Genomic DNA, 20,667 nt, shown 5'->3' on the forward strand with positions numbered 1-20,667 from the left:
TTAGCCTTCAAACACTTTGCATCAATTGTTTTAAGATTCAGAGAAAACAATCTATTCTTTGCCATATGCACTTTAGCAATTAGAATTCCACTTGAATCTCTAAGCCAAAGATGCATATTTTTCATGTGGATGTCATATTCCTTTTCAAGAAGTTGGCCCAAACTTAAAATATTACTTTTTAATTTTGGCACATAATAAACATCTTGAATTAACTTGTGACTACCATCTTTACAGGAAATTATAATCGTACCTATCCCTTCGATTTGAACCTTTAAGGTATCTCCAAAGGACACATTACCTCTCACCGTTTTATTGATCTCCACAAACTTCTCTTTGCATCCACACATATGATTGCTTGCTCCATTGTCCAAATACCATGAGCTGCAATCATCTCTTTCTTCTTCCTTGAGTGCCATCAACAATGTTGACTCGTTTTCTTCTTTCTTATTGTCAACAAGATTAGCTTTTTCTTCAACATTGCTATGACATTCCCAAGAGTAATGACCAAATTTATGACAATTATAACACTCAATTTTTGATTTGTCATACCTTTGTCCATTATTTTCTTGGTAGTAGCCACGTCCTCTTCCTCCTCTATGTCCACGACCATGACCTCTGAATGTTTGGTGAATTTTAACTTCATTGTTGAAGTTGTTACCGTTACTTCTTCCTCTTCCATGACCACCATGGCCTCGTCCTCGTCCGTTTCCTTGATAGCTTGTTTCACCTCCATAATCCTTGAAGGATGCCTGAGTTTTAAGAAGTTGCTCCAATGACACTTCTTTTCTCCGTTTGATCTTTTCTTCGTGGGCTTGTACAGAACCTCCCAATTGCTCCACCATCATAGTCTAAATCTTTAGACTCCTCAATAGCACACACCAAAAAAATCAAATTTAGTTGTTAAAGTGCGAAGGATCTTTTCTACCACACGGACATCTTCTATGTCCTCCCCGTGTCTTCTTAGTTGATTTATAACAATCTTCACTTTTGAAAAATAATCCGAGATGCATTCGGATTCTTTTATTTTTAAAGCTTCAAAATCAGCCCTTAGAGTTTGAAGTTTTACCATTTTCACCTTGTCAACTCCCTGAAGAGAATTTTTAAAATCCCTCAAGCTTCTTTTGAGGTGGTAGCATCTACCACCTTCTCAAACATGGCATCATCCAAACATTGGTGGAGGAGCGTGGGGGCTTGTTGATCCTTCTTCCTTGTCTTTGCCAAGACCTCTTTTTCATTTTGAGGCAGAGCTTCCTCATTATCGGGTTTTGCATACCTTCTGTCTACGATTTCTCATACATCCTGAGAGCCAAGGATGACTTTCATACGTAGACACTATTTCTCATAATTATCTTTTGTCAGACGTGGGTACTGAAAAGATAGCAGACCATTATTTGTCATGGCTCTGATACCACGTTGTTGGGATAAAAAATAATCTCGCCCGGGAATAATATCCACAGCAAATAATAATAACACAAGAGAGTAACAATGACACCAAATATTTTAGCGGAATTACAATATTACTACCACTCACTAGTTATCTCACAGACCACAATCTGTGGATTACTCTCATTGCTTTATGCTTCTCTCGTTATTTTGGTGTGTATCAAAAGAGAAATGGAGCCTGCTATTTATAGAAGATCAAAATAGTTTATTCACTGTAATTTGCAGTGCAAATTACCATCGGTCAAAACATGTGTTTGTGACTTTTGCAATTTGGCAACTTTTTCTAGCCGCCCAACTTGGAAAATCTTTCCAGCCACCCTATTTGACTTCTGCAACTTTTTCATCTTTTTTCTTTGTTTCATCTTTTTTATGGGTCTATATATTGTACGCAGTCTTACCCTGCATTTCTGCGAGAGGCTGTTTCCACGGTTCGAACACATGACGGTAACTTTACCAATTACGCCAAGGCTCTCCTTCCCTCAAAGTTAAACGTAGCTCATGATTAAAAAATGTGTTGAGTCTACTTGAATCTGTGTACTGTCATTGCTTGACTTGAAGTCAACTTGTGAAATCTGAATGTCTGGTTTGAGTTAACAGAATATGTATACATTTGTTGCTTGACTTGAAGTCAATTTTTGTTGTCTGTCAACTTTTCCAAATCTAAGAATGAAGAATTCAGGCTCAATTATTAATATATTACTGTTGCCCCGAAGGAAAATTGTTCTCAATCCTTCCTATACAGAGTATAACTTATTAGTCTTTACAACTAAGTATTGTATAAAACTAAATCCAGTTATACCATTATTCTTTGCCTTGGTTCTTCTCTAAATAACTTTTACATATGAAAATTGAAATGAAAAGAAAAGTCCCTACTTTGTTCTCTATTTGCTGGTTAACATGACTCCAATAGTTCAAATTCGAAATCAGGCTACATGACTGAAATACAGTCAAATTTCTCTATAACAACCTTTTTGTTTCGATATATTTTGGCTGCTGTAATAAAGTGCTATTATAAAAACCTATATTATAATATAAGATGAAAAATTGGTTCCAACAAAAACTATTATAGTGAAGTATAGTTATAAAGGATAATTGTTATAGAGAGGTCTGACTGTAGTTCAAAGTCCATCTAAGTCAGGCTTCATAAACAAGAGAATATAAAGAGAACCATAGTACTACTATTATCAAGAAGGAAACAAGATGACCTTCACATTTTCATCAGTACAAATTAAAACTTAAGTACTTTCTAGGCAGATAACAGCAAATTAACTTGCTTTATTTAGGCCTTAACGATGGCTTATAGCGATTCAGGGGCGCCTCGTTCATTCAGAACTTAAACAGCACCCCTGATAGCAGAGCTATAGCCACATTGGACATCAAATTTTCTATTCCAAAGCATGACACCTCCATATTTTGAAGACCCCTTTAGAAATGGTAAAACTTGTGACATTAGCACTTGCTTTGGAATATAGCCATTACCCGCGGCTGTCTTGGCTGCTGGAAGTCCAATATACAACTTCTTTGCAGGGATTGATGTCCACTGATTCCACCTCCTCTTGAAATTTTCTGAATTGCTCATGAACTCGCACTCGGGATTGTTGTAAAATTGGACCCAAACATAGTCAAATAAACCAGTTTGCAATGCACCATTAAGAAGTTTATCAGGAAAAGGACATTGTGGTGCTGCAGTTAAGTATAATTTTTTACCTGTCAAAAGACATAATAAGAGAATGAGTTTTGTAACTCTAATGGCTTGAAAATCTAGAATTGATGTTTAATGACATTTTCATTTTATATTGGAGAAATCCCTCGTGAACTTCTGGCGCGATACTAGTTCGCGCACAAGTTCAAATCACATTCTTTTATTTTTATTTTTTTATATCAGAGCTTAATTACCAAGTTTCTCTGTGGCAGGGCTCAAACCCGTGATGTACGTCTAATTAACCAATGCATCACGTGTTGTGTCCTGATCACTGAACCAAAGTGTTGCGTTCAACAACAAAAAAAAAGAGAGGGGAAACCGAGTGCAATAAGCTCCCGCTATACGCAGGGTATGAAGAAGGGCCGAACCACAAGGGTCTATTGTATACAGTCTCACCCTGCATTTCTATAGGAGCATGTTTCCACGACCCGAACTCATGACCTTCTGGTCACATGACAGCAACTTTACCAGTTACGCCAATGCTTCCCCTTTAAACTATTCAACAACCAAATTACAATTATTTTCTTTGTGCGCAGTTAACATGGGATACTGCAATTCTTGGTTATTCTACAATGGGAACCATGATATTAAACAACACATCATGATATCCCTTCTTTGGCTTCATGGGCAAAGCTAGCCCTTCGGATATGAACTTTTGTCCACAGCCCGTATTCGTTTAAAAAGTTATTGAATTATGCACAAATTATTAATTTAAAGCCCAGTAACTTAAAAGAATTAGAATACTGAATCTATAAGTTTCAAATTCTGATTATGCCTCTGTTCGCTTTAAGAAAAAAGTGTGTTTAACATACAGTCAGATCATTCTATAACAACATCCTTATATAACAACACTTCACTATAAAAGCCAAAAAATTTTGAACCAAATGTCATGTTTTGTTATAATATATATTCTTTATAACAATAATTCGCAATAACATCCAAAAATATCTGGAACAAACGACACTGTTACAAAGAGGTACCTTGTTGGCCATGTTCTGAAAGTCTCCTGGCAAGTGCAATATAATGTGGTTGGCCAAGTTCAATATCAAAATCTATGCCATCTAATACAGCATCTCCAAGTGGCCTAAAAGATGATTGGCCGCCGAGAAAATTGTTCCACAGGTAATCAGCAACTTGTCTGGCATCATCAACTGAGGATAATGTGTAGGTAGGAGTTCCACCTCCAATGGAGAGCATGATTTTAATGCCTATGCTTTGACAATGTCTGATGCTTTTTGTCAACTGTTGGCAACCACCAGAAGATGGTTCACAATGGCCAGCTAAGTTAAGTTTAGGAGTTTGGAAATTGCCAAAAGAAGATAAAAAGGCAATGTTGACAATATTGTAGAGACCAGAGTTGCATGTGTCAATCAATTTACCTTCTCCTACATCTTGGCCCCAATAGACTACAATATCTCCAGCTTTTACTTTGCTGGTTAGGAGAAGCAAGAATATTGGTAGAATGAAAAGTAATGATACCTTAATGTTCATTGTTTAATTCAATGAGGGAGGAAATTCAATGGGAAGAACCTATATTTTTCAATTGGATGAGTCTGCAACATGTTTTTATAGGCAAAAACTTGAAAAAGTTTGGAACTTAAGGGCGGTTTTCTTGACATTTCTTCACTCTTTTTCGGGTTTTACACGCTCAAAATTGAGTGAAAAATACGCACTCTGACATGTCGGCATATGCAAAGGTGTGTCTGATTTTGACGGGTATTATCATTTCTAGCCCGCATCAGAAATTATTTATATTTGGTAGCCGAAAAAGTATATAAAACTTGTATAATTTTTGTATATAACATACATAATATATATATATATATACAAAAATGTATACAAATTTTATACCGTTTTCGGCTATTAATTTTACAGTGATGGGTTCGGCCCAGAAGTGCATGTCATCTATTTTCTGATTTTTATGATGTTATTACTATTTCTATGGTTTCTGTTGACGATACTAATATATAGTTTCTTCTCGTTTTCTTTCCGTCTTTCTGAGCCGATGTTCTATTAGAAACAACCTCTTTGCCCCATTGGGATAGGGGTAAGGTCTGCGTTACTATCCTCCCCAGACCCCACTCGTGAAATTTTACTGGATCGTTATTGTTGTTGTTTTGGGTTCGGCCTAGAGGTTTTTATCAATGAATCCGTTACACTTATGACGTTATGGGTTCAAAATGAAATATAAATTTTGTACAAATTTCACAATTTTAAAAAAATTAAATGAATTAAACTATTACACTTTAATTTTAATGTGATGTTTGCTTACTTGTCAATCACTATTCACTACTTAATATTCTCTTCCATCATTGCTAGTACTCCTTCTCTGTATGTGAACCTATTTTTTTGATCCGTTCCAAAAAGAATGACTCATTTCTAAATTTGGTAACAATTTAGCTTTAATTTACAATTTTTAATTCTACCTTTAATGAATAACTTTTATAACCACACACATATATTGGCCCCTATTTGATTTGTTTAGGACCACAAATTCCAAAAGTCTTCATTTTTTGTTAAACTTCGGGTTCAGTCAAGCAGATTCACATAAATTGGAACGGAGGGAGTAATATATAAGGAGTCCGAAACTTTTCTAATGCCTTTTTGGGCAAAACATACATTTCTATTACTAAAAAAAAAGTTACACAAATAACTAAAACGCAGTATAATACTGCGTTTTACTTTAACAGAAAGTTAGCCGTTAAAGTAAAACGCATTATTATACTGCGTATTATTAAAAAATTAATTGTTTTAAGGAAAACACAGTATTATACTGTATTTTTCTTAAACGCAGTATTGTACTACGTTTCCCTATTAATATTGGGGCCACTTCTGCAGAACCTGATAGGAATATTTTTTTTAATGCAAAACACAGTACAATACTGTGTTTAAGGAAAATGCAGTATAATACTGCGTTGTCCTTAAAAAAAATAATTTAATAATACGCAGTATAGTAATGCGTTTTACTTTAACGGCTAACTTTCCGTTAAAGTAAAACACAGTATTATGTAAAACGCATTATTATACTGCATTTTAGTTATTTATGTAACTCTTTTTAGTAGTAGAAATGTATTTTTTGCCCAAAAAGATATTAGAAAAGTTTCGGACTCAATATATAAGTGGTTAACACCTTAAATTTCATCTTCGATCAAACAATGATACGCGAATAATTAATAAAACGAAAAAAAATATTTACTACTTACTTTTGATACTATTTCAAATTGCTATGTCAGAGAAGGATAACAACTATTATTCTAAATAATTGGTCCCACGCTTCTAAATTTGTACTAACTAAAGGAGTAATTGATACTCTGTGCTTGACTTGCGAGTCAATGCTTTTTGTTGTCTAGTCATCGTTTTAATTTAGAGTGGAAGCCTTGTATTTATCTTAAAAAATTAATTAACACATATAAATAATTTATCCACAAGACAATAAACTACATTTTCTATGTACGTTAAGGTGGAAGACGTTCCCAATAATGAGGGCGTGCATAGTAGGGATACCCCCTCAGTCATCGGGTGATTATTCTGGAGCAGTTTTTGCCGGACAGATTGCCAATGAAAGAGCTTGTCTTGATTTAAACTTGTCACCACCGGCGAATGAGCAGCCAAAAAATAATTTTTTGACTTTATATAATCCACAAGACGACTTGTAAACTTCAATTTTTCTACGCTTTAGCGATGTTTATTTTATGTTTGAATTGGATTTGTATTAACACTCATATTTTTCATAGGGGTACCGTCCAGATATGAATTTTACAAGTTATGACCCCGCCCCTAGTTGGAATATGCGTAGTTCTGGATTATTGGACCACAGTGGTTCATCCGGGAGTCATCACCAACAAGAAAATATCCATCATGAAACGTCAAGATAGTACGACTTGTAAGTAAAGTGATATATCTATTTCTAAAGTATTTATCTAATTGGATAACTTATCATTTTGTTCTTTTTGTGTAGTGAAAACGAGCTTCTTGATGTTCCTGACTTCACACAATTGCCCATAGACGACGTATTCACTCGTGAGTTGGCAGATGCGCAGAGTCAGGAAGATGATAATGATTATGACAACAATGCGGATGAGTCTGGAGATAACACACCCTTCCATGATGAGGGTGATGAGGAGGAGGAAGTGAATGTTGAACGTGAACTCACGAGGGAGCATGTTCCTCCACCTCCCGCTAGACCAATAGTGTACGAGTCCCACGTGCCATTTCATGAGCGTAATATTCCTTACCTTGATAATTTGCCAAGTATGCCGAACGTGGATGCCCTCACAAGGGATGATGACTAAATTCGGTCAGCGATGTGGGATGAGTCTAGACCAGTTGTTCTGTCAAAGGGCATGTATTTTTCCGACAAAGCTCGCCTAATTAGGGCTGTAAAAATCTACAGTATAAGCGAGTGTCGTGAGATGATAGTAAGTGAGTCAACTACGGCGGTATAAGAGGTTGTATGTCGTAGAGACTTTATGGGTTGTCACTGGATGTTGCGTGCCAGCAAGAAGAAATCAAGTTTGTGGAAAGTGGGTAAATTTATTAGCACCCACAGATGTGAAATGGACACATTCAATGAGAATCACTTCAACCTGGATGTGGACTTGATTTTTCTAGTCTTGATTCCATATTTGGAAGTATCCATTAGGTTCAAGATTAAAGAGTGTATTACAGCCGTATACCAAGAGTATAGTTGTACTATAACCAAAAGAAAGGCATATCTCGGTCACAAACGTGCCTTTGAACTTATTTATGGCGACTGGGATAAGTCTTTTTCAAATCTACCCAGGTACATGGTCGCACTGCAACACTTTAACCCCGGCACTGTTGTTGAATGGAGGCATAAGCGTAGTCCGGACAGACCCGAATATATTTTCAACTATGTGTTATGGTCATTTAAAGCAGCAATTGATGGTTTTGTGCATTGTCATCTTGTAATTTTCATAGACGGTACTCATGTCTATGGAAAGTATGATTTAAGTTTTGATTGCAGTTGATGCCAACGACCAAATATTTCCACTAGCTTTTGCCATTTTTGCCAACGAAAGCGAAGCGATGTGGACGTTTTTTTTTGAACCACTTGAAGCAGCACGTTGTCAAACAACGTTCAGGTATTTGTCTAATATCCGATCGACATGGTGATATTTTAAGTTCTGTACGGCACTTGCCTGAATGACAGGAACCATATGCATACCACCGTTACCGTGTGAGGCATTGAAGGCCAATTTCCAGAAGAAATATCCTCACAAGTCCTTGCATGACTTAATGTGGATGACTGCAACTGAGCACCAGCAGTGCAAATTCTCCAAGCGCATGAAAGCGATCCGGCAGATAGATCCACGGGCCTATACTTGGTTGATGGGACATGAGCTTCACATGTGGACACTGCATGCTGATGGCGGCAGACGATGGGGAGCCCTCACTACAAACGTGTCGGAGTCATTCAACGACTTGTTGAAGTCTGCCCGTGGACCAAGCTCGATATTTGAGGCCCGGTAGCACCAAGTTATCATTAATTATTATGTGTGTCAATTTCAACATTTTTAGAATTTTGTTAGTTTAATAAATTAAATAATTAATTATTTTTAAAATTGAACTGAGTAATTATGTATGAGTTCCAGGCTCGATATTTGAGGCCTGGTAGCACCAAGTTATCCTTAATTATTATGCGTGTCAATTTCAACATTCTTAGAATTTTGTTAGTTTAAGAAATTAAATAATTATTTTTAAAATTGGATTGAGTAATTATGTATGGGTTCCAGACTCGATATTTGAGGCCCGGTAGCACCAAGTTATCCTTAATTATTATGCGTGTCAATTTCAGCATTTTTAGAATTTTGTTAGTTTAATAAATTAAATAATTATTTTTAAAATTGAACTGAGTAATTATATATGGGTTCCAGGCTCAATATTTGAGGTCTGGTAGCACCAAGCTATCCTTAATTATTATGTGTGTCAATTTCAACATTTTTAGAATTTTGTTAGTTTAATAGATTAAATAATTAATTATTTTTAATATTGGACTGAATAATTATGTATGGGTTCCAGGCTCGATATTTGAGGCCCGGTAGCACCAAGTTATCCTTAATTATTATGCGTGTCAATTTCAGTTACCGATGGAATTTTGTTAGTTTAAGGAATTAAATTAAAAATTATTGAATTGGACTGAATAATTATGTATGGGTTCCAGGCTCGATATTTGACGCCCGATAGCACCAAGTTATCCTTAGTTATTATGCGTATCAATTTCAGCATTTTTACAATTTTGTTAATTTAATAAATTGAATAATTAATTATTGAATTGGACTGAGTAATTATCTATGAGTTCCAAGCTCGATATTTGAGTTAATTTGACAACATATATTAAATTTTTACTTTTGTAAGATTATTTTTATAAATTAAATAATTAATTTTGTAAAGTGTAATAGGATAGAGTTTGCAGTTACTACATACTTAAACTACAGAGACTCTACGCTAAAAGGCTCTACATTTTACTACGCTAAAAGGCTATATATGTTACTACGCTTAAATGCTCTATATTTTACTACGCTAAAAGGCTCTATATTTTACTACACTAAAAGGCTCTATATTTTACTACGCTAAAACGTCACTATTACATATAAAAACAACAAACATAACATACAAATATGAACAACAAACTAAATAAATAATATTTATTTATTATTTAAGCAAATAAAAACAAAACATTAACAGTAAAAATTATTTATCAAATTTTAACAATTTTTTGTCCCAAAGCTAATAAATCAATCTGGGTATAAATAAGATACAAATTTAAACACAAACATAACACAAATTGACATAGAAACATATTCAACAATACAAATATGCATGTACTATACGAGTTTCGACATAAACAAAATCGAAATACCTCGATTTAAGTTTTTTAAAATTGATTCAAATCGAATTTTTGCACCCGAATGAAGGACTCCAAAGCTTGTCTTGTGTGCGGGACCTACACTCTTTGCTTTTTGGGTGACGGGTGGGGCCCAAAATATATTTTTTTAATTTGACCCGGGGGGGGGGTACCAGCAGTGGAGCAAGGGTGTTTTTTAATGGAGATAACGTTATGTCGTTGTCTTGGGGAAGAAGAAGAGCTTTATTTTATTAAAGGAAAGCAGTATTGTACTGCGTTTCCCTTTAATTAAATATAGGTGGGCCCAATATTAATAGGGAAACACAGTACAATACTGGTATTACACTGCGTTTTCCTTTAAAAAAATTAATTTTTTAATAATACGCAGTATAGTACTACGTTTTACTTTAACGGCTAACTTTCCGTTAAAGTAAAACGCAGTATTATACTGCATTTTAGTTATTTATGTAACTTTTTTTTAGTAGTAGAAATATATTTTTTGCTCAAAAAGGCATTAGAAAAGTTTCGGACTCAATATATAAGTGGTTAACACCTTAAATTTCATCTTCGATCAAACAATGTTACGCGAATAATTAATAAAACGAAAAAAAATATTTACTACTTACTTTGATACTATTTCAAATTGCTATGTCAGAGAAGGATAACAACTATTATTCTAAATAATTGGTCCCACGCTTCTAAATTTGTACTAACTAAAGGAGTAATTGATACTCTGTGCTTGACTTGCGAGTCAATGCTTTTTGTTGTCTTGTATTTATATTAAAAAATTAATTAACACATATAAATAATTTATCCACAAGACAATAAACTACATTTTCTAAAATTCAAATTCATAAACTCAAAATTCTAATTTCTGTCTCTCATTTTAGTCATAATTGCTTGCTTGTATTCCACATTCATCAACTAATGTACGTATATTGTCCTATTTCTTCTGGACATTAATATGCAAGTAATGTCTTTGTCAATTGTCCGTATGATGGACCAGTAAATTAGATGTTAAATATAAACCGTGAAAAAAATCCGTTAACAACAACAACAACGACGACCCAGTATAATCTCACAAATGAGGTCTGGGGAGGGTAATATGTACGCAGACCTTACCCCTACCCCGAAGGGTGAGAGGCTGTTTCCAGGAGACCCTCGGCTCAAAAAGCAATAGGAGCCGATATATTAGTACCATAAAAATGCATAATAAAATAACAACAATACAAGAGATATGAAATACAGAATACGAAATACGAAAAAGATGGCTGGTATAGTAAAACTAGCAGGTAAAACCCTGCATCAATAGACGACCAATGACATTCTTAGTCTAACTCCTAACTGGCTAGTCTCACTCTATTGTGCTGTAGAAATATTTACAACTCTCCCCTAACCTACAACCTTAAAACTCCCTCCATAATTCCCTATCAAGGGCCATGTCCTCAGTAATCCTAAGTCGCGCCATGTCCTGTTTGATTACCTCTCCCCAATACTTCTTAGGCCGTCCTCTACCTCTCCGCGTGCCCACTACAGTCAGTCGCTCACACCTCCTCACCGGTGCATCAGTGCTCCTCCTCTGAATATGCCCGAACCATCTCGTATTTATTTAATCTTCATATTATAATTTCAATATAACTTGTTCCCGAATCAAACGAGCTCTAAGGGTATATGAGTATGGGTAGGCGACTGTTAAAACCTTCAACATCTTAGTTCTCACCGGATGAATAATCAAAAAAAAATAAAAAATTAGCAATCATTAGAATGCAACTCCAACTTTGCTCCCGAAAGTTATTATACAGTCATACCCCTCTATAACAACATCGCTATATATCAACTATTCACTATAAAAATCAAGTTTTTTATGGAACGAATTGTTATGCTATATTATACCCCCTCTGTTTTAATTTAAATGACATACTTTTCTTATTAGTCTGTTCCAAAGAAAAATATTCTATATTTGGAAATAATTTTATTTTTTTAAAACTTGTTTTACTCTTAATGATAAACTTTTATAGCCACAAAAATGTTATGGCCCCACAAACTTTGTCACTTAAGCATTTAGGACCACATGTTTCAAAAGTTTCTTCTTTTTTCTTCTTAAACTTTGTGTCAAGTCAAACTACATCATTTAAATTGAAATGGTTCTCTATAATAATATTTCACTATAACAGCTAAAAAAATCTGGAACAAAAGAGGTTGTTATAGAAAGATTTAATCGTATTATTATTTATTATACTTAGTAATTACACCCCTTAGGATACGTCCTTCATGAACGTGGATTGCTTGGTACATCGGGGATCTTTTGTTACACTTGGTAATTCTTTTAGTTCTTCTTTTTGGGTGTCATGCCAATTTATATAAGTTAACTATGATACACTTAGACAAGTAACACAACACAATCTTGTAAAAAATAAAAACACCACACAATAAGAATTTTTTTTAATAAGTAACTTTCAAAACCTCATTATTGAGTACTATAATATAACATTATTGATGTCATCACATTAATACAAGGTGACTAGATATGAGCATATATCTCAAACATTAGCCTTAATAGCAGAGCTATAACCATTGTCAAAAAATTTAGACCAAAGCATAACACCCCCATACTTAGGTGAACCATTAATTAATGGTAAAACCTGAGAAACAAGAACATCAGATGGTATAAAACCACTTCCAGCAGCTCCTTGAGCTGCCGGTAAACTGAGAAAAAATTTTCCAGCTTGAATCGCGTTCCACTGATTCCAGTAACTTTTTAAATTGTCCGCGCTTCCACCGGAGTATTGACACGGTGGATTATTGTAAAATTGAACCCAAACATAGTCAAATAAGCTAGTGGAAAGTGCACCATTTAAAAATGTATCTGGGAATGAACATTGTGGAGCTGCAGTTAAGTATACTTTCCTCTGTTGGCTAAATTGTGATAAAGCTCTTGCTAATTCATCCCAATGTTGTGTTGTCCCTCCTTCTATATCAAAATCAATTCCATCTAGAATTGCATCTCCTAGTGGACGTGTGTTTGATTGGCCTCCAAGATAATTGTTCCACAGATAATTTGCTACACTCCTGCAATGTTTTTGACAAATAATTAGCACATAATTTAGGAAAGAAAAAAAGACTTAACACATTCTAGAATTACCTTTAGAATTGTGATCTTAAACATGTCATATATTTATACGGCTATAAAAGCATGCGACTAAGGGAATAACGTAAAATGAAAAGTTGAAGAGTTTTGAAATACAGAAAGGTATCATTCTTTTTAGAATAGACTATTAAGTAAAGAATATCATATAAAATGTAACGAAGAGAGTACTATATTAGATGAGTTTTCCTTATGTGTCAATTCATTTAATATTCGAGAATGGAGAAATTCTTGGTAATGATTGTGTCACCCTTAATCAGCCCTATGCGACGAAAATCTGAATTAGTCGTGGTAAAATGGAGAAATTCTTAATAGGGAGTGTGTCATCCTTAATAGACCCTATGCGACGAAAATCTGAATAAGTCGGGCAAATGGGTTCCTGTAATTATTTGTTGGGCTCAACCAGCCTAGATAATCTTAACAAGATGTGATATTGTCCGCTTTGGCCTAAACCCCTATGGTTTTCCCAAAAGACCTCCCGCCATTTAGAGTATCCTTACACTTTATATGTAACTTCCCAATCTTTTCAGCTATCACCAACACTTCAGAACACCAGATGGTTAAATCAGGAAAAAATAATATTCATATAATAGTAGATAATTAAAAAAGAAGAAGGAATAATAGATGGAAAGACTAAATTATTGGATAGATTATGTCAAGATTGAGAAGCATACATGTTATTTATAGTTGGTGGATGTGTACTTGCTTGGTATTTCGTGGAAATTTACATAGTTGACTTGAGGTCAACTTTCTGTTAAACATCCACTGAATGCGGGTTCAGGAAAGGGCCCGACCACAAGGGTCTATTGTACGTAGTCTTATCCAGTATTTCTGCAAGAGGTTGTTTTCACGGCTTGAGCATATAACCTCCTGGTCACATGACAACAACTTACCAGTTACGCTAAGACTCTCATTCGTCTTGTTTATGTAAGCAAAAACTAAAGTAAGATTTCTAGATATATTATAAGTGTGGTTCAATTCTTACTATCCTTTTTTTTTTTAATTCTTCCTCTTTCTCTTTCCCTCGTTGTAATGGAATTTTTTTTTGTAGTCTCTATTCTTTTTCCATAATCGTTGGGTCGTTTGGTACGCAGGATAAGGTGTGAGATTAAGTGGGCGTTTGGACATAAGAATTGTAAAATTACAAAAAAAGAAGAAGTGAAAATGGTATTTAAAAATTAGAGTTTTGTTTTGACATGAATATAATTTTGGATTTTTTTTGAAGTTTTGTGAGTGATCTAAGTGAAAATTTTGAAAAATAGCTTTTTAAAGTTTTTCAAGTTTTCGAAAAATTCCAAAATTCATCTTCAAGTGAAAATTGAAAATTATATGGCCAAACACTGATTTCGGAAAAAAGTGAAAAAAAATCTTATATCCAAACAGGCTCTAAATTTATATTGTGTTTGGTTGACGTTATAGATTTATCTTAGGATAAATTTATACCGTCAACCAAACACAATATAAATTTAATCTCACAGACTTAATCCTAGATATTCCACCTTATCCCTTTAAACTTAGGATTAGTTTATCCTACCTCTTAGGTGGGATAAAATTAGTCCAGGAATTATAATCCCACGACTATAACCCCGGAATAATTTAGTGTGCCTACCAAACGACCCCGACAGTAACATATTCCAATTGGTGAAGAAAAATAAAGTTAAGAAAGAAATGAAAGGACTAAAGAAAGTGTATATCCTAGTAAATTTATGAATGGTACCAAGTCTCTTCCAGTTTCTCATGTTCCAGTTGGTTCAAGGAAATTTCTGGAGGACTTAATTTTCAAGACTTTAAGGTTGTAAACAGTATAATCATTATTGGATTAAGACAGAAGCTAGTATTTTTCTTGTGCAAAATTTCAAGAGTTCCCATTTGTTGACTTTAGAGCTTGTAATACAAGGGAATATAACAGTGCCGAAGTTAGATGTGTTTCTCAAACTTGAAAGAACTAAAAAGAAATTTCCGACAAATAATGTTCAATATATATTTTATACATCTAAAATCAGTATTTTACTTATATATACAATATAATTTTTCGTAATATTTTGATGAAGGGTGATCAATTAACCACCCTTTGTAAAAGGTGGCTTCGCCCCTAGAACATAAAAGCTAAATTTCCACAAACACTAGAATTTCTTGACTAGGTAACAATCTGGTTGTGTGATATATACACTTATTTCCAGAGGCGCTGTCAAGATTTAAAGTTTATGGGTTGTGAATTTGCAGCTGAATTCATAGCTCGTTAGTTACTGGGTTCGCAATTAAGTATTTACACATATTTAATAGATTTTCTAATACAAATACAATACCTAAGCAAAAAGCTACTAGGTTCGTCCGAACCCATAATTAATCCCCTGCTAGTTTCTAGCTACACACAAATGACGTATATCCCATATTAATTAGTATACACTTTTAAAAAATCATATTTTATTAAAAAAAATCTAGTTTTGAATCATGTGTCACTAGCCTTCGGAGATTCCTCGGTTATCAGAAATAATGTTCTACTATTATTTTATGAATGACACATTATTTTTACATATCATTGCATATTTCTAAAACGGAGAAGGGTCAAAAATATTCCTCTACTATGCGAAAAGGATCATATATACCCTCTGTTATACTATCTCTCCATAAAAGCTCCCGACGTTATAAAATTGGTATAAAAATGTCCTCCCTCCGTTAGGACTTCCACCATGTCCAATATCATCCCACATGGCCTAACATTTTGCTGAGGTAAGCGCCGCATGGAAATGCCACTTCACCGCCCCAACCCCATTTACCCTCCTCCCGCTCCGCTACTTCTTCCTTCACCACCACCTTCCTTCACCCAACCACCACCACCAACATTACCCAACATTAGACAAGAGGGGTTGCTCTGATGGTAAGCAACCTTCGCTTCCAACCAAGAGGTTGTGAGTTCGAGTTTCCCCAAGAGCAAGGTGAGAAGTTCTTGGAGGGAAGGATGTCGGGGGTCTATTTGGAAACAGCCTCTCTACCCCAGGATAGGGGTAAGGTCTGCGTACACACTACCCTCCCCAGACCCCACTAAGTGAGATTATACTGAGTTGTTGATGTTGTTGTTGTTTTATAAGCACTACCACCCACTCTCATAATCAATAAAACAAGTGGGATGATGTCCATGTCGTTTGAGGGAGTGATATCATAATTAATCAAACAAGTAATTTTGTCAACAGATGTCACAATTTATAGAAAAATTCTTTGAGAGAGTTCAATGTACTGTCAAAATTCTTCCTCAACATAACTCTTTTACCTTCTCAGGAGTCGATGCTCGGGAATAGGTTAAAATGAAAAAGCATTTTGGCCTCTTTTAATTTGAACTCTTCAACGAGTGACTCAATACTATTGAGAAAATAAACCAGTTGATCACTGATAATAGTTTAGAAGTTTTCATATCTATAAGGTTTGAATACCAAAGTTTCATCACAGTGATGGAGAACCCTTTTTACCAAATTACTGATGATGATGAAGCAAGAAAGAGAAGAGAGGATGATGACTGATGAAGCAAGATGTAGAAGAGAGAATGATGAGAATTTAAGCTAACAAATTAGTGTAATTCTACTCTTGTCAAAATTCCATCTCTTTGTTGGGTTTTATGGACAGTAGAATGAAGGATACAAGAAGTTCTACTTTTCATTAGTGATAGTGATTATGGTAGTTGGGTGGAGGAGAAGGTGGTGGTGAAGGAAGAATTGGGGGGGGGGGAGGAGGGTAAATAGGGTTGGGGCGGTGAAGTGGCATTGTCACATGGTGTTTACCTCAGCAAAATGTTAGGCCGTGTGGGATGATATTGGACGTGGTGGAGGTCCTAACAGAGGAAAGACATTTTTGTACCAATTTTATAACGTCGGGGACTTTGATGGATAGAACGTATAATGGGGGATATATATGATTCTTTTCGCATAATAGAGGGATATTTTTGACCCTTCTCCGTTTCTAAAATTCATTTCCTTGTGGAATTTGGCTGCTACTTTTTATGTGACCTGATTTATGGATATAGTAAAATTTCATTGTGACTCCTCATTTAGAGGGGACATCACAAATTGAGATGCAATTAATGTCTTATTGCTGCTCATTCTACTTTATTAGCAATGAATCGCATAAATAATTGAGAGTTATAAATATGTTTAATAAGACTTATAAATTCATAAAGTCCACTTATAAACGCATTCGTAAAATGCGATTTATAAAACGCATACTTGTCTAATCGCGTTGGCCTAGAGTACAAATCGTTTTCTATACATCGTATTGGCAGATTGCGACTTATAAGTTGCATTTGCTAAATGCGACTTAAAAGTGGCATTTCTTATATGCGACTTATAAAACGCATGTTCCATATGCGACTTATAAATCATATTCCGTATATACGACTTATAAATTGACTTCGCTTAACTCACACGGCTTACAAATCCAATTATATATGTTACGTGAAATCCTTAAGAACAAAAGTAAGATAGGATATTGATTGAGCAATCGCTCATGTACCCGCCACCTTCAAATCCAGCATCTGCTAACAGTTTAGAAATTAAATTCAAAGTAATACAACCAGTTTGATAACAAGATGTGCAAAATATTGCAATGCAGATGTGAAAAAAAAAGAGAGAAATGACATAAACCTATCACATCTATGAGGAAAAAAATAATTTTTCATTTGATTTCTTTTTTCAACAGAAAATGACATGTCGAATGCTTACTGTGCACCTTAGTCCACTGCCACGTGTCAAGAGCACTAGAGACAAAAGGGTAAATTGGTCCAATTTTCACAACTCTTGTGGCTGCAACGCTAGCTCATTTATTAACAACTTCTGCATAACACCAAAATCAAATAACCCTCTTTCAATTTAGGGTTTCAACCTCAAATCTATCATTTTCCACAAAACAAAGAGAGAGAGAGAGAGAGAGAGAGAGAGGAGAATTAACCAAATCAAACAAAGATGCCGAAGAACAAGGGTAAGGGAGGTAAGAACAGGAAAAGAGGAAAGAACGAAGCTGACGATGAAAAAAGAGAGCTTGTTTTTAAAGAAGATGGACAGGAATATGCTCAGGTTTTACGTATGCTTGGTAATGGACGTTGTGAAGCTATGTGTATTGATGGAACAAAGCGTCTTTGTCATATACGTGGTAAGATGCATAAAAAAGTTTGGATCGCTGCTGGTGACATCATCCTTGTTGGTCTTCGTGATTATCAGGTAAAAGATCCAATTTTTACCTTATTGTTTCAATACCCTTTTATGGTATTTGTTAATTTTGTTTATTTCCAGACCCCATTTGTAGGATTACATTAGGTTTGTTGTTGTTTATTTTGTGTATTTGTGTTGTGAAATTTGTTGGTTTTTTTAAGGTTGTCTTTTGTGTGAAAAAAGTTTGGTGTATTTTTTGTTCGTGCCAAGATGCTTTTTTTTTGGATGATGGTGGTGTCTGGGATAGCTCGCGCCCGCCTCCCATCAGCACCAAGACTTGGGCAGATGGGCTGTGGGCGTGCCAAGATGCTTTTTTTGGATGATGTTGGTGGTCGGGATAGCTTGCGCCCACCTCCCATCAGCACCTAGACTTGGGCAGATGGGTGTGCCAAGATACAACAACAACGAAAAAACCCAGTATAATCCTACAAAGTGGGGTCTGGGTAGGGCAGAGTATACGCCGACCTTACCCCTACCTGAAAGGTAGAGAGGCTGTTTTCGATAGACCCCCAGCTCAAGGAAGATGGGCGTGCCGAGATGCTTTCTTTTTTGTTAGTATCTGCCACTTCTATAAAAGTTGGGTGTAAACTTACCGAAGTGGATTTGGGATTTAAACTTGGTGGGTTCAACTCTAGGTGTCTTAAGACTGAATCTATTGCATTTATTGACATTTATGTATACAAATAGCTCGGGTGTATTAGGATATGACTGTTGATTGCATAGTTTTTCTATTGAAAGTATAGACGGATTGAGGATTTGAAGTTATTGGAGCACCTACTACTACTTTGTAATAGTATGAACGTACTACTGTTGCAAAGAAGTAGGTGTAATAATGTGTCTGTGTTTGTGTGTGTAGCAGGGATGTCGGAATTAGGGAAAGGATATGTCTTTTCTTCTAACTCCTTCAGGGTTGGTTGGTTTTTAGTAAAATAGTGAAGGATATTCCATTAGAAATGAAAAGAAGTAGTATTTGTTTTAACATAAAAAAGGAATAAAGAAGTTCCCAAGGGTGTGGGTGTGGGTGTGTGTTGGAGGGGGGGGGGGCGCTAGAAATGATAGTTCCTGAGGTTCTAGAAAATAATAAACAAGAGCGTGGGCGTATACAAACGGACTTCTTTGTGGTATGGCAGCAGTAGCAAAGAAAGAAGCTGTTCAAATCATGCTTTACCTAGAAAGGGAGTGTGAAACAGGAACTAAAATGACTTCCCTGCAATACCAAGAACACAGAAAGGCTTCAAAACTTTGGGATCGAAGGAGAAAAGAAACTGGGACTACAACTTGCTTAGTGCAATACTACTTGCTGTAATTGGCACAGCAGAAGCCGCTGTATAATTGACAGTTGTGTGCCCGCACTGTTGCCTATGATATACATCTGCTCTTTTTGAAGGGTAAAATAGTTTCTGTAGTTGCTATTGAGTTCCAAGAGAAGTGGCACCGGTGTGTGTCTGAGCCTGTGCATGTGCATCGCCTTCCTCTGAAAAGCTTTTATTTGTAGCATTCTACTTGGGGAATTGATCATTTTTTTGGTTTGCTTTGATGTGCTATCTTGATTGCTTATCCAATGTGGATATTGCTCTCTTTTAACTTTGTCATTTTTATTTTGCCAGGATGACAAAGCTGATGTGATCTTGAAGTACATGCCTGACGAGGCCAGGTTATTGAAGGCATATGGAGAGTTGCCAGAGAACACAAGACTTAATGAGGGCATTACTGGTGGGCTGGATGAAGAAGAAGAGGGCGCTGGTGATGACTATATTGAGTTTGAGGATGAAGACATTGACAAAATCTAAATCTGAACTCAAAGCTGCTGTTACTGAGGTCCGTTATAGGCCTTACTAATGTTTTTGTGGAGCTTTTTCCATAAACATTGAGAGAGTATTTTGTGTATCGTTTGAAGTTATGTAATCAAACTTTGTGCATTGTGAGTTTTGTATGAAGATATGCTTTCAAATGAAATGAATGCAATATAGTAGCTGGTGTCTATTCAGTTATGCACGTAGTCTTGTTGATTACACTTCTGAAGCTTGGCTTTAAGGAGTGGGGATGAGTGGACTTCGATTGTAGGATCCCCCGGCCTCTAAGTTTTGTAGGACCTCTAGGAATGCGACTCGACCATGGCCAGTGAACTGATTTACTTCATAGCTTTCTGGGTTTTGAGTTTTTGCCTTTCCAGCGTAGTAATAATGAAGGATTTGGACTTAGTAACATACTAACATCTACTACCCGTCTTGGGATGGTTTTATAGGGTGTTTTATGCTGGTGTTCGTCTTCTGTATTTGTTGAATGGATGATGAATTTGGTTTAACAGCAAACT

General features: G+C 35.5%; 3 protein-coding genes across 3 annotated transcripts; 1 reads left to right on the forward strand and 2 right to left on the reverse strand.

Moving 5' to 3' along the window:
- Positions 1-2,601: 2,601 nt before the first annotated feature.
- Positions 2,602-4,695, reverse strand: LOC104236390 (basic endochitinase). The gene is made up of 2 exons (XM_009790311.2): positions 4,126-4,695; positions 2,602-3,150 (listed from the first exon to the last, which is right to left on the reverse strand). Exons 1-2 carry the CDS (start codon positions 4,634-4,636, stop codon positions 2,777-2,779), a joined length of 885 nt encoding a protein of 294 aa, XP_009788613.1. The 5' UTR covers positions 4,637-4,695; the 3' UTR covers positions 2,602-2,776.
- A 7,733-nt stretch (positions 4,696-12,428) lies between these two features.
- Positions 12,429-16,012, reverse strand: LOC104236545 (acidic endochitinase-like). The gene is made up of 2 exons (XM_009790491.2): positions 15,936-16,012; positions 12,429-13,082 (listed from the first exon to the last, which is right to left on the reverse strand). The coding sequence occupies exons 1-2, from the start codon at positions 16,010-16,012 to the stop codon at positions 12,554-12,556; spliced, it is 606 nt and encodes a 201-aa protein (XP_009788793.1). The 3' UTR covers positions 12,429-12,553.
- A 1,983-nt stretch (positions 16,013-17,995) lies between these two features.
- On the forward strand, positions 17,996-20,344 carry LOC104236402 (eukaryotic translation initiation factor 1A). The gene is made up of 2 exons (XM_009790318.2): positions 17,996-18,362; positions 19,961-20,344. Exons 1-2 carry the CDS (start codon positions 18,108-18,110, stop codon positions 20,141-20,143), a joined length of 438 nt encoding a protein of 145 aa, XP_009788620.1. The 5' UTR covers positions 17,996-18,107; the 3' UTR covers positions 20,144-20,344.
- The last annotated feature ends 323 nt before the right edge of the window (positions 20,345-20,667 follow it).

The sequence above is a fragment of the Nicotiana sylvestris genome, chromosome 5 (assembly GCF_000393655.2).
Source record: "Nicotiana sylvestris chromosome 5, ASM39365v2, whole genome shotgun sequence".
NCBI lineage: Eukaryota > Viridiplantae > Streptophyta > Magnoliopsida > Solanales > Solanaceae > Nicotiana > Nicotiana sylvestris.